This window comes from Sinocyclocheilus anshuiensis, unplaced genomic scaffold (assembly GCF_001515605.1).
Source record: "Sinocyclocheilus anshuiensis isolate Anshui unplaced genomic scaffold, SAMN03320099.WGS_v1.1 scaffold235, whole genome shotgun sequence".
Taxonomy (NCBI): domain Eukaryota; kingdom Metazoa; phylum Chordata; class Actinopteri; order Cypriniformes; family Cyprinidae; genus Sinocyclocheilus; species Sinocyclocheilus anshuiensis.
In genome coordinates this window covers 1782937-1796995 of record NW_015552562.1, presented here as the reverse complement: position 1 = coordinate 1796995, position 14059 = coordinate 1782937, and the positions used below count along the sequence as shown (strand labels likewise).

Here is a 14059-nt window from a genome sequence, read left to right as displayed (position 1 = left end):
TATATATGTCCCTAAATTATTTTTTATTATTTTTATTATTATTAATAATAACAATAGCAATAGTCACTATAACGTCTAATAATATATTAATGAAATTCATGTACTTTTTATTTTATTTACTCTTTATTTATTATATTTAAATTTTATAGTAATATACAGTTTAATGCCCAGTGAGCAATATTTATGATAATTATATCATAAACATAATATCATTTTATTATATATCATCACATGTTTATAATAAAAGTATATCATATAAACTATTAATGACAATAAATCACTCACCAACCATTGGCAGTTGTGGTAAAAGTTAATTTTGAAACCCGGTTACAGTGATTGCACCAAAGTTAAGGTGGTCAGGCTAACAAGGTGCTTGTTCCTTTACTGTGGTAAAACCACTGCGATGCACGACTGATTTATTTCTCAATATGCATTCTTTGATACAGGCATTTGCTGAATTACTGATCCATCAACAGGGCAAGCAGCAGATATTGTGCAAGTGGCCAAAATCGAGTTATACCATCGCAGGAGAAATCAGGCATGGCTACATCTTGTATGGGGATCTCCTTCAGGAAGGCAGGTTTCTGGCAGCGTGGGTTGCCACTAACCACCCTGGTCTTCTTAAGCCACAGTCCCAGCCAGGCTAAGTGACAGTCACACACGTAGGGATTAGACAGCAGGTTACTGTACATAAACAGAAAGAAAACACAAACCCCATTACTATATAATTACAACGGAAAGCAATCAGCAGGGTTAAATTACCACATAAACGATTCAACTCCAGCCCATTTAACCCAGCAGGAGAACTGAATTTGCATTTAAATAGCAATACAATTACATATTGTGACTGCGATGCGACCTGCAATGCTGACAGCGTTTGACAGCAACTTTTGCTGTGTTATTACATTGTTATAAAACAGCAACTACACGTAAGCTGCTTTAAAAACTAATACGAGGTCCATAGACCTCATCTTTCTAAGACTAAACTATCAAAAATATATCCTAACGTTCCCGACATATGTGAAAAATGCCTCAGCCATATGTTTGCATGAATTTTTGGAACTCTTTCTTTAAAATTGTCTCCGATGTTCTTAAAATCAAATAAGACATTTGCCCTTTAATTGCCATTTTTGGTGTTCCATCTCAGTGTTATCCTCTGAACCATAAACAAGGTAGTGCCGTGGCATTTGTATCATTGCTTGCTCGGCGCAGAATACTGTTATCTTGGACCTCCTCCCTCTTTAAGTGTGGCTTAAAGATTTAATCTTCTTTTAAAACTTGAAAAAGTCAAGTTTAATATCAGAGACGGGGGGAATGCTATTTTGAAAAATGGCAACAACGACCGCGTTTTTTCAGATGTATTTCCAAGAAAAAAACATTGTCTTATATTCGGGTCAATACGGTACTTACTTTAATGATATACGTATTCTGGAGGTAGATTGAGGGGAGGTATAATACTTTTTCTCCTTTACTATTTTGAGGAGTAGTTTTGTGTTATTATTATTATTATATTTTAATTAATTTTTTCTTTTCTCTTTTATTTATTTATTTATTATGTAGTTGAACTTTTTCATATGTCCTTCTGTTTTAGTTTTGGATCATTGGGTTGGGTCGGATGTGAATGTTATAAAATGTAAAAGTGCAATTTTGCAATAAAAATTCTACGACAAAAAAAACAAAACAAAAACTAAAACGAGGGCTCACGAATAAGACACAGACACATTTTCATCACGTTTGGGTACAGAACAATCCATCAACCAATGGCTACAGGAACCGCTGGAGTAGAGGCTTCAGAATCAACTTATTGGCCCATTTTTCATGCGTCCTCACTGAGTTCTGAAAGTTCAGGTGGTGGCACACAGACCTAAATCAAAAAATTGTAGCCTTGAGTTGAAAGCGTCACCAGCAATGACTGTAGAAGGCCCACCAGGGAGCCGGCTGACGGCCCACTCAGACGGGATGCATTACTGAAACCCACAGCAGTGCTAGTACAGGCACAGAGGAACTCTCTCATAGAGTATCTGCTGCGCTACAGCCTGCGGGATAAATTAATCGAGTGTGCTGACCTTCCGCTGCTTCGCCAATAGATGCTTCGCAGCTTAAGGGGATGTGCTCATGTTAACACTACCCTGCAATGTGTTTGCCTTTAATTATTCCTACATCGCTTTCTGTACACACTTCAAAATCAAAGAAACCCCGGCTGAGAGAGAACAAGCCAGGCAGACGTTTGCTTTGGGAATGATATCGCACACTAGACATGAGAGAATATTTATGCTGCTAAATTTAATAAATAGGACATAACTGACAAAACACGTGGCTATTTTTACTGTGATAATCACAAATGCGAGCACTCAAAAGTAACCTCTGTCCTGACTGCTCACTCCAAACTATCCTACCGGAAACACACTCCCACTCCGCTCTAATTTGGGCAGAGGTGGAGGGATGAATGATGGAATGAGAGAGAAACAGGAGGGAAGTATGCCCAACATGCCTGCTGCACTACTGTGGGAAGAGAATAGCTGGGGAGGCCTTGCTCTCTCTCTTTCTCTCTCTCTCTCTGGATATTTTTAGCTGCCCTGTGCTGAGATGGACATGGCTGTGTCAGCCGCTGGGTAATTAGAGAGCTGGCAAAAAAGAGAGAGAATGAAAAGAATGAGTCTGAAAGAAAAAAGCACAACAGATTGATTGGAAAAGTTGGCTTATGGCATAAGAAGGAAAAAAGAATTGAATGTGTTTTGCAGATTCCATACAATATATTTAATATACAATATATGTTCTTAATGTTCATTTAGCTGAAAAGAAGTATATCATACATTCTACATTGAGGTCTCAACTGTATTTAAATATATATATATATATATATATATATATATACACACACACATACAAAAATAGTTACATTAATTTATGAAATTAATAATATAATATAATATTTTAAAATAATTGGATTGATTAATTAATTAATATTAATTAATTCAATTTTAATAAAAAATTGAATATAGAAGAGAATATTTAAGAATATTTTAGAATACATTATTTTATTTAAATAAAAAATAAATATGTATGTTTTTATTGAGAATGGAAGAGCAAAAACAATACATGACAACACAAACAAAACAAAAATAAAACAAAGCACAGCAAAGTAAATCCAAGCAAAGCAAACATGACAATACATGACAAAAAAGACAACACAAAAAACTAAGTAAAACAAGACAAAAATAAAAATAACATAAGCCGTCCTATAGTGCTAAGCTAAAAAAAGGTTGTCAAGGAAGTTTATGCCTTGTTTATGCCTTGATAAAAAAGGAAAATATATGTTACTGATTAGATGACTTCATTGTGTAAATTATTCCAGTTGTTTATGCATGCTAAACTTGATTAGATGGTCAGAATGGAAGGTATGACACCCCATGCAAACCAGAACAATCTGAGAGTCTCTGCTCAGAATCTGCTCACATATTTCGGCTAGTAGAGAGCTTTCACCGAATGAAAAAGAGAACCATGTGTATTGCTGCACGTTGAGATGTGTGCCAGGAATACAGCCTGATATGATAATTCAAATGGTTACAGAGGCTCGCTGTGTTGGCAGTCATCATTTCCATTTTTTTTCTAAATTATGATTCCACCAAAAGTTATTTTGAATGCTTAACAGCATCTGTTTATCTATGAACATCTGTGAGATCTCTTTCAGTTTTCTCCGTTGATCTTTCTCTTTCTTGTCATTCCCTCAGGGCTGTGACACACTAGAGTTAATTTGTTTGTTGATCAGTTCTTTGTTTACCTCCCCCGCAAAAAGCTACGCAGATATTAATCTGCATTAAAAATGCACCACACATCATTTTCTCCAGCTGTTCCCCATTTTTTTTACAGCATACAATCATAAGCAAAAAAACGAAATGGCAGAAGAATGAATTCAGTACATCTGCCTTTGTATGGACATCAACATCGCACAAAATTTTGAGTCCATTTTCAGACAGCAGAGCAATTTTCCCTTTTAGCCATTTTTGAATAATTCACCCTGCCCCACGGGGCAAGCCAACATTTTCTCATCTGAGGTTCAAGAACAACCAAGACAAGAAAACATAACCTCATAATTTTGAAAAAACATCTGCAATCAATAAGAATTCTTTGCTCGAACCACATCCTCATCCGCTTTGCATATGAAGATATAATAGGCGCTTGATTGGTGGTGGTGCGTGACCCGATAGACTGTGTTTGACTTCCTGCGTCTTTGTGAATTTTTCAACTAACTCATTTGTGGGTTTGGTACAGAGACAGGAACTTCAACAAATAGTTTTATTAGGCAGCAGAGATAGTTGTGCTTTAAAATGCCTAATTCGTTCAATTTTTTATTTTGTTTTGCACTAAAGAATTCCAGTTGATTATGGATGCATAACTGATCGTGTGAACCCATGACACAGAGGGTAATGTGTGTGTGTGTGTGTGTGTGTGTGTGTGTGCGAGTGTGAGGGGGGAGGACTCACATGGTGGAGAGGGAATGCAGGGTGTTGAAAGCTCCCGGGGCGATAGTGGAGATCCGGTTGTCGTAGAGGGAAAGCAGGCGAACGGAGCTCAGGCCGGTGAAGGTGGCGTTATCCACACAGCTGATCTGATTGCTCCTCAGCATCCTGATGGGAACACAGAGGCAGGTGGGATCACATTGAGTCTGACAGACAACGGCATGCAGCTCACGGAGAGGGAGGAACGGAGAGTTTATGAGACTCTGTAATGCATTCAGTCAGTGGCTAGTGGTTCTATGGTACGACTGCTAACACCTCACTTCAGAAACATTATTTTGTGAATGTGGCATACATGCAGTGGGTGGGTAAACACACAAACTGGTGTAAGGGAGGAAAGTAGGTGCATATCGAGACAGGAGTCTGGTACGAGTCTGCAGTGATTTGATGGTTGTGAAATAATTTACAGGAAGGAAATCTGATGGGGCTTCAGCAGACAGCACTTACTGTGTATCAGACCATTCAAATGAAACATTGCTAAACTGGCAATGTCATTAACCTTTATTTAACCCAGCAAGTCAGTTAAATAGAGTATATATATATATATATATACACTACCGGTCAAAAGTTTGGGATCAGTAAGACTTGTAATGTTTTTTAAAGAAATTTAAAATTATGCTCATCAAGGTTGCATTTATTTGATCAAAAATACAGAAAAAAAATTCTAATCTTGCAAAATGTTATTACAATATAAAATAATGGTTTCTATTTTAAAATCCTTTAAAATATAATTTATTTCTGTGATGCAAAGCTGAATTTCCATCAGCCATTACTCCAGTATAAAGTGTGACATGATCCTTCAGAAATCATTCTAATATGCTGATTTATTATCAGTTGAAAGCTGTTTTTGATGCTTAATATTTTTTTGGGAACCTGTGATACTTCTTTCTGGATTCTTTGATGAATAAAAAGTTAAAAAGAACAACATTTACATTCTAACAGTATGAGTCTTTATCACTTTAAAAAAAAAAAAAAGCAACACATCCTTATTGCACATTATTATAAATATAACATAAAAATTATATGCAAAGATCTGAAATATCTTTTGTGCCCTCTCCTAGAAAGAACCCGACCTATCACATAAAATATATAAATCATTTATTTATATAAAACATATTTTATAGAATGTTATCATATGTGAAACATTATATATAATATAACTTCACTTGAGTTTAATAAATCCATGAACAAACCCTAGAGTTTCTAATCTATTTTTTTTTAAATTCTGAAAACGCAAAACATGTTTTAGGTGTAGAGTCTGGGTTAACGAGCTGTATTTGAACAACAGAAGTCTCTGGTTCAGTCTCTGGCTTTCTGGTCTTTGAGATCGCCAGTTAAACATGTCTGCGTCTGCTCTCCGAGATTCTGTGCAGCAGACACAGGCCGCTGAGGCAGCTCGCCGCTTGACACGGGACAAGATGAGTTTGTGTGCATGTGGTTGGGGAGGGCTGAGCTGCCCAAAACAATGAGGTTCTCCTAAAGGCCCTCAGCAGCACAAACAGGCTAAATGCAAACCAGAGTCTGTCGTGATGAAGACCCGAAAGCAGCAAATTCGGCATTAAACTCTGACAAACAGGGATCTGAGATGAGCAAACTCAATTTGGACACATACTCCTGGGATTTGAAAGCCACTAAATCCAATATTGCAGGACCATGATTCCATTCATTTGCTCCTATGCACTCCTCTCTCTCCAATTAAGCTAATTAGAGCGACAGCAGACCTTAGGAAGGCTTTTTCTAACCACCAGGCTTCAGAATATGCATTGTATTAGCATCTTTGTTCCCGATAGCGTGCCAGCATAGAGGACATCTATGCCCGTGAGTTTCTTAGAATAGCTTCTCGCGCTCAGCATCGTGATTAGACTGACGATCACGGTTTTTGCTGAGAACAGGCAATTTTTCTTGAATTCATAGCCTATATGAACACATTTCCAATGCCATAACTCTGGTGTTTGTGCATTTATATTCAAAACCGTGTGAATATATGAATGTAAACGTGGCTCAGAGACAAGTCTTCATTTGAATGAGCAGGACAACAGTGGAGAAATGAAAAATGAGCTTAAACGTTGGTGATACTTACAACGTTTTGAGGCCGCTCAAACCCTTGAACATCCGTCCGCTGACCGACTGCAGCTTGTTTCCGGTCAACAGCAGCTCCAAAACACCTCCGGCCCCATCAAACGACCCCTCACGGATGTCCCGGAGTTTATTATTACTTAAGTTTCTGCAAACACAGAATTGAAGCTGCTATTTATTACTCTGACATACAGTGGGTACGGAAAGTATTCAGACCCCCTTAAATTGGTAGGAAATTTACAAAATATCTTCATGGAACATGATCTTTACTTAATATCCTAATGATTTTTGGCATAAAAGAAAAATCTATCATTTTGACCCATACAATGTATTGTTGGCTATTGCTACAAATATACCCCAGCGACTTAAGACTGCTTTTGTGCTCCAGGGTCACAAATGGCAGAAAGCACTGGTGGCAACGGTACACTGCAAATGTCTTTGTTTCATCATATGAATAGGTTGTGGTTGTATCCTAAACACACGTTTATGATGATTCACCGCTTAATTTTAAACCGTGCTTCAGTAAAATGTAAGGTCGGACTTTTAGATCTGCCCAATTTATAACTGTGCTAGATAGTAAGCAATTTCATGCATGATAAATCCCCGGTCCTCTTCCTGAGCGAATACCGCTTTTTCCAATTTTGGAGTGAGCCGCAAATATTGCCTGGCAGTAAATCACTTCATGCGTTTTCCTATTAGGTTGGAATATTCCAGAAGCTTTTCTTGTCCTGCTGTCCATAGCGAAGCTGGATTTCCCAAATACACCAATGTCATTCAGCAGTCAAACCGAAAAAGAGAAATAAACCCGTTCGTACATCTTGCGCAGGTTTGGCAGCTTCTTGAAGGCCCCTGTAGCCTCTAGGACGGAGATTTCATTGTCGTTCAGCCGTCTGGTGGAGAGAGAGACAGAGGTTAATAGTTCAACAGTAAGCAGAGTACTCACAAGCTCACAGCAAAAAACACTAGTAAACCTCACTGGAGCATGTAGGAGTGATGGGAAGTGATGATCATTCAGACTCTTATTTGGGAGACGCTGTCTAATTGGGACTGTGATGTCATTGTAATGAAAAATCAGTACCGCTCTCTCTGGTACAAAATCATACACATTCATCTGTCCCTCAACACCAGTGATGACAACATGAAGGACATACTCTGATACTTTGCAAATAATAACAGTAGACGTGGAAGACGGGCTAACAGGCGATGCAGATAAATGGAGACAGAATCTGGAAACAGATGGTGTATTTTGGAATGCCATAGTACTTTATGCAGGAGTTTCAAACTGGAGCTGCAAGGAAGTAGGAAAGGCAGGAGGAAAAGAAATAAAAGAAAAAAGAAAAGAAAAGAATAAAATATGGACCCAATTGACATTCATTACTATTTCATTCTGATTTAAACACTGGTTGAAAATCCTAAAATTAATCACGACTGGAAAAATTCTAAAAGTGCGGTCACATTTACCGTTGTTCCGCAAATATCCGTGGGCAAAATCCAGTAATTGCAATAGAATTTATGCACTCAGAAATTTTGCATGAGTGTGAAAGTGATTCATACATTTCCACTCTGAAAATAGACAACGGACCTTTTTTGTCCATGAAATTTTACTGATTTGACTGCATCTTAAGGGAAACAAAATTCTATTGTAAATATTTTCAGATCAACTTTTACACATATTTAAAATACTTTTTTTTTTCACAGTATAATTGGGCCTTTATTCAGAAATTAGTAATTATTCTATGCATGTATTACACAAGATATCTTCCAAAACTGGTGCATTCAAGTTATGTTGGAAAAATTGTATTTACGAGTTAAAGGCACATGAACATCACGTCTTTTTTAATGTTAAATTTGTTCAAATTAATGGAATGCTTATTAATTTTTATTTACAATAAAACTAATCTAAGCATTAAGAATAGTTACTTTGCATTTAAAAGTAATAATATTATACAATTACTATAGAATACATCATTTAATTTACAGCACCTTCATAAATTGAATAAAAAAGCAAAACACTCCCATTGTGCATTCTTTATTAATCATTTAGTAGATTAATAAAAATCTTGTTGAAATTTATGTAGAAAAGATCCATTGCCACACTGAATTGAGATTTACTTTAAACTAGTGCTGTCAAATGATTAATCGCGATTAATCGCATCCAAAATTAAAGTTTTTGTTTACATAATATATGTATGTGTACTGTGTATATTTATTATTTATATATAAATACACACACACATACAGAATATATTTTGAAAATATTTACATGTGTATATACATTTATATATTTATATTCTTATATTATATATAAATATATTTAATATATAAACAACATATTTTTCTTAAATATATACATGCATGTGTTTGTATTTAAATATGCATAAATATACACAGTATATACACACATATATTATGTAAACAAAATCTTTTATTTTGGATGCGATTAATCGCGATTAATCATTTGACAGCAATACTTTAAACTGCTAGGACATTTTACAAATATTTCCAAAGAAACAGCAAGTAACACTGAATTAATTGTGAAATTTTGAAGCGGAAAGAATGAAATAGTATTTTTTTTTTTTTGGTCAAATCTACTCCAGCAGTCTTTGTTTTATTTACAACTTCGAAAAAGTATTTTTTTTACAGTGCATCTTACTCTAACCAAAGTTATTTGAATGCATTGCAATTATGACTTCCCAACTTAAAAGAACTTACAAGAACTTCCCAGGAGGACTTGAATGCACCAAATGTATAACCAAGAAATGACAAGAAATCATAATCAGCAAATGATAGCATGAGGTATATACTGCACAGCAGTTAGCAGTATGCAAGTATTCCTTTGCAAACAGAGCGAGACTGCTGCAGAGAAGGTCTAGGCAAGGTTGAGAGAGACTTTCCAAACATTAGTAAAAGTAGAATCTGTCTTTTTGCTTCCCCCAGGGCTGCTTTCCCCAGCGGGGCCTGCCATGGGATAGCACATCAGACATAAAGTGCTGGTTCCTGGTTGCTAGCATTCCCGCAAGAGCTCTATAAATAAGCAGCTGCGCTAGCGGGTGCAAGCTGTAGTCACTGAGCCGCAGAAAGATAGAGAGAGAGAAAGAGAGAGTGTGACAGATGACTCAAGTTGATGGGACTGCAGAGGGAAAACCCTGATGTGTCCTCTACACACCAACACAAGGGCAAACGCATTGTCACCCTGACTAGTGCTGCGCAGGGAAAACACAGCTGAGAGGCTAATGGCCTGAGAGAGGCCCTGGACATTCATTCACACAACTCAGCTGGGGACGAGACCCCGTAATCAGAGGACAGGAGAGAGGAACGAGGCCTCGGAGACAGAGGGACACCGAAAGAATTAGCGAGGTGAGATTGTAAATGGCCAATGATCCCGTGAATGACTGATGGGGTCGCTAGGTGTGTTTGTAAGCTCAAATGTGTGACTCTTACAGGTCGGTGGTGTGCTCTGGCAGGTGAGGGGGTGTTTTGGTGAGTTTGAGGTTGGAGCAGTCCACCACCGTTCCCTCACACCGACAGCGCTCGGGACAAACCAGGTCCTGAAAACACTCGCTGCTGAGACGACTGCGGTAGTCCTCCGCACCTAACAAACACAACAGACACAAAGAGAGAAACAGACAGTCAACCAGCTTATTCAGCTCATCACACGCATGGTTAAACCTCACAAAATCTAAATAAATAAGAAATGTATTTGCATAAAAATGAAGCCTTTTTGCACTGTGGCATTATTTTCAGGACAATGAAGCACTTCCACATTAAAATGAAATGAAATACAATAATAAATGGTATTTATAAATCAAGATTTTTGTTGTACCGACTATATACTAATTTAAAAGTGTTTTTTTTTTTTTAAATAGTAATACAAATTCAAATAATGGGAATTAGAAAATAAAATATCATAGTAAATTCTCTTAATGGCTTAAAATAGAATAAAAAATATGTGAAATATATGAACACAATTTTACTTGTTTTTCTATATAAAATGTAAATTTGTATTTTTCATGCAAATATTTATATAAAAGTGTCTGTAATACAGTTAATAATGGCTTAATGACTTTGTAATCATTGTAAAAAGATGTAAAATATATGAACACAATTCGAAATTTTATAATAAAATGTAATTTGAACGTGTCATAAAATGTAATATTTTAATATTAAATAGAGCTGTAATACAGTTCGAATTTCAAATAATGGGAATTAGGTAAAAATCTCAAAGTAAAATTTTGTATTAAAATTGGGGGAAATGTGCTTAATTGTCTTAATGGCTTTGCAATCTATATATAAAAAAGTCAAATATATGAGCGCAATTTTACATATTTTTTCTATATAAAATGTAAATTTGTATGTGTCATGCAAATGTTGTAATATTTATATAAAAAAATAATCAAAATAACCGTATAATAACCGTATAAGTAATACGGTTCAGATTTAAAATAATGGGAATTAGGAAACAAATCTCAAAGCAGAATGTCTGAAATATATCACAGTAATGAGAAATTGGGGAAATGTGCTTAATTATCTTAATGGCTTTGTAATCTATATAAAAAATGTCAAATATATGACCACAATTTTATTTATTTTTCTATATAGGATCTGTAAATCTGTAGATATCATGCAAATAAAAGAAAGAGTCATTCTTACATTTTCTTTTGATTGTGGGGCAAAACATGACCTGGACATATTTTTTATGAGATTTACCCACATAATAAATAAGAATGAAAATTTTGGTTTTATGCCTTTTTTCTTTCCACCTACAAACACGTCCACAAACAGCCGCAGGAAACTTGTTTGCGAACACAACCTCATCGTTTGCATTCTTTTTTTCAGATAACAGCGTCATTGAGCAAGAGGTCAGGTATTGGAGGTCTGGCACTACGAAGTGTTTTGACAGGAAAACACAGGCAGTTTCTGCATAACACGAGCTTCTGGCCGCCCGCGATAAGTCTGCTTCCCATCAGCCATCACTCGCCTGCCACTGTTTATCATATTCCCACCATCTCCGTTCGACTGCCCTGATGCTTCCAGCCAAACGTCTACGAGAGCGACCTTAAAAAAATAAAAAAAACCCCAGCGCAGAACACAGCTAGAGCTCCTCACAAGCAATCCGTTGTTCCCGGGTTAAAGAACGCCACCTTCACTCCTCACGGTGGCAAAGAGAGCTGCCACCACACATATCCCAGAATGCCATGCTGTGTGCGAGTGTGTCCAGCGGTCCCTGGTGCTTGACGGAACCATGTGAGGCTTGTGTAGGCGGCGGCACATGGTTAGATCAAGCACAAGAGACAGCTGCACCAGAGGCCAGAGTGGAGGAGCGGAGCGGGACGGAGAGGTGGGGAGGAGGAGTAGGAAGGAGCAGCCAGGAAGCCGCACAGAACTCTGGGCCACCATGCACACAGGTGGGCCGGCTCCTTTCCCTCGTCCCAGCATGGACAATAGCCCGCTGGGAATACAAGCCCGAAAAGACAGACAGACAGGGACTAGAAAGACACACATAAAGACATCGCAGAGGAGAGAGGAATGGAGCAAAGCCCTCTGCCACCACACATACACACACGGCCCTAGCCAGGGTTTGAAAATTAGTGAGGTCTGGGGTGGGGTTAAGAACTGTGCTATAATGACCCCAAATATATACACTAACACTTTAAAACAGACAACAGATGACAGAGCTGGAGATGTTTGTGAAAGATGTTTTCTCTGTTCTGGAGGGGTGAACATATTTATTGCATCAAAATTTGTTAATATTTTACTATAGGTTAGGGGTGGATAATTTTTATCAGTTGCTTATTAATCATGCAACAATACGTATTACTGTTATAGTTGTCATTAATAATAATTGCTATGCAGATGATAACTTTGTCTAGTGCTCTTATGAATGTTTTTAGCATGATTTGTGAAAATTTAACTACTATAGCTAATGAATGACATAGCATAGACTTCTTCATGGCTAGTGTTTGCGTATAGGCTGTAACCCAGTGGTTCCCAACCCTGGTCCTGGAGGCACCCCAACAATGCAGTCTCCTTTCTCTGACACACCAGTTTCAGGTCTTGGAGTCTCTACTGATGAGCTGATGATCTGAATCAGGTGTGTTTGATTAAGAAGACACGCAAAACATGCAGTGTTGGGGTGCCTCCAGGACCAGGGTTGGGAACCACTGCTGTAACCTACGTGTTCTACAGATCTGTGTACTAGTGTTAAATGCTACTGTTTTCGACAACGTTGATAAGGTTTCATAATATTTTTTGTGTTTCCCTTACCGAATGTGCTATCCTGACAGCAATAACCTGTCTGTGGGCTTTTTTGATTACTGTCAGTTTAAAGGGATAGTTCACCCAAAAATGTTGTTTGTTTATGTTTGATGTTTATCTGCTTACCCCCAGGGCATCCAAGATGTAGGTGACTTTGTTTCTTCAGTAGAACACAAATGATGATTTTTGAGAAACCAAACAGTATTTATATAATTTTTTACCTCTAATATACCACTATGTCCAACTGTCTTTGGGCGCACGCAGGCATCCGGTGCGTGAGGTGTGTACGCGCTCTGGTGTAGTTTACGCAAGCGCCTGAAGTGATCTCTCACGCGTATACATCACTCATTGTTTGCACAGTCATTGTAGGTACAACAGCTAATCAAAATGGTACTTACTTGCGCTTATCCGGATTGTTCAAACTGACTTAAAACTAAAAGATTACGTTCTCTCACGCAAACTCAATTGCCATGCATTATAAGACTGATAGACTGCAACGGTTGGACTTAAAAATCATCAAATGTGTTCTACTGAAGAAACAAAGTCACCTACATCTTGGATGCCCTGGGGGTAAGCAGATAAACATAAAATTTTAATTTTGGGGTGAACTATCCCTTTAAGTGCTGGCGATGCAGTGTTGCCAGATATTGCTATACAAAACAAAAAATAAACCAATATTTTTTTGCAAATAAGATAAATATATCGCTGACCCTAAACTGTAACTTCCCACTTTATTAACTTTCCAGAGTGTCAAATTAAGTGGAAAAGACAAATCCAAAAACACGTATAATAACTGGATTTGGCAACATGGAGGCTGCGCCCGCGCCCTCACTCACAACTCTCATTCACTCCGCCAGTGTCTAGCAGCGATTTTTTTTTTTTTTCATACCATGGATGCTAAACATTCTTGCAAACTGTCTAAGCTGAATTATACATGCAGACATTCATATGAGGAGTTTTAAACAACAAATTAGTCTAGCAGCGATTTTTTTTTTTTTTTTCATACCATGGATGCTAAACATTCTTGCAAACTGTCTAAGCTGAATTATACATGCAGACATTCATATGAGGAGTTTTAAACAACAAATTAGTAATTCAGAGAACAAATTGTATTTTTGAACATTCACAATTTACTGAGGTCTGGACCTCGGTAATCTTACAGCTGGCTATGGGCCTGCATACACACACACACACACACACACACACACACA

At 37.3% G+C, this 14059-nt stretch overlaps 1 protein-coding gene across 1 annotated transcript in view; it reads right to left on the bottom strand.

The window, feature by feature from the left end:
- LOC107664723 (slit homolog 3 protein-like) overlaps positions 1–14059 on the bottom strand; it is a 200675-nt gene that overhangs the window by 41986 nt on the left and 144630 nt on the right. The window contains exons 15-19 of the mRNA XM_016455371.1: positions 10035–10185; positions 7409–7483; positions 6598–6741; positions 4485–4628; positions 521–684 (exon numbers count right to left, since the gene is read on the bottom strand). Of these exons, the coding sequence (XP_016310857.1) occupies positions 521–684; positions 4485–4628; positions 6598–6741; positions 7409–7483; positions 10035–10185 (678 nt within the window). The remainder of the gene's footprint in view (positions 1–520; positions 685–4484; positions 4629–6597; positions 6742–7408; positions 7484–10034; positions 10186–14059) is intronic.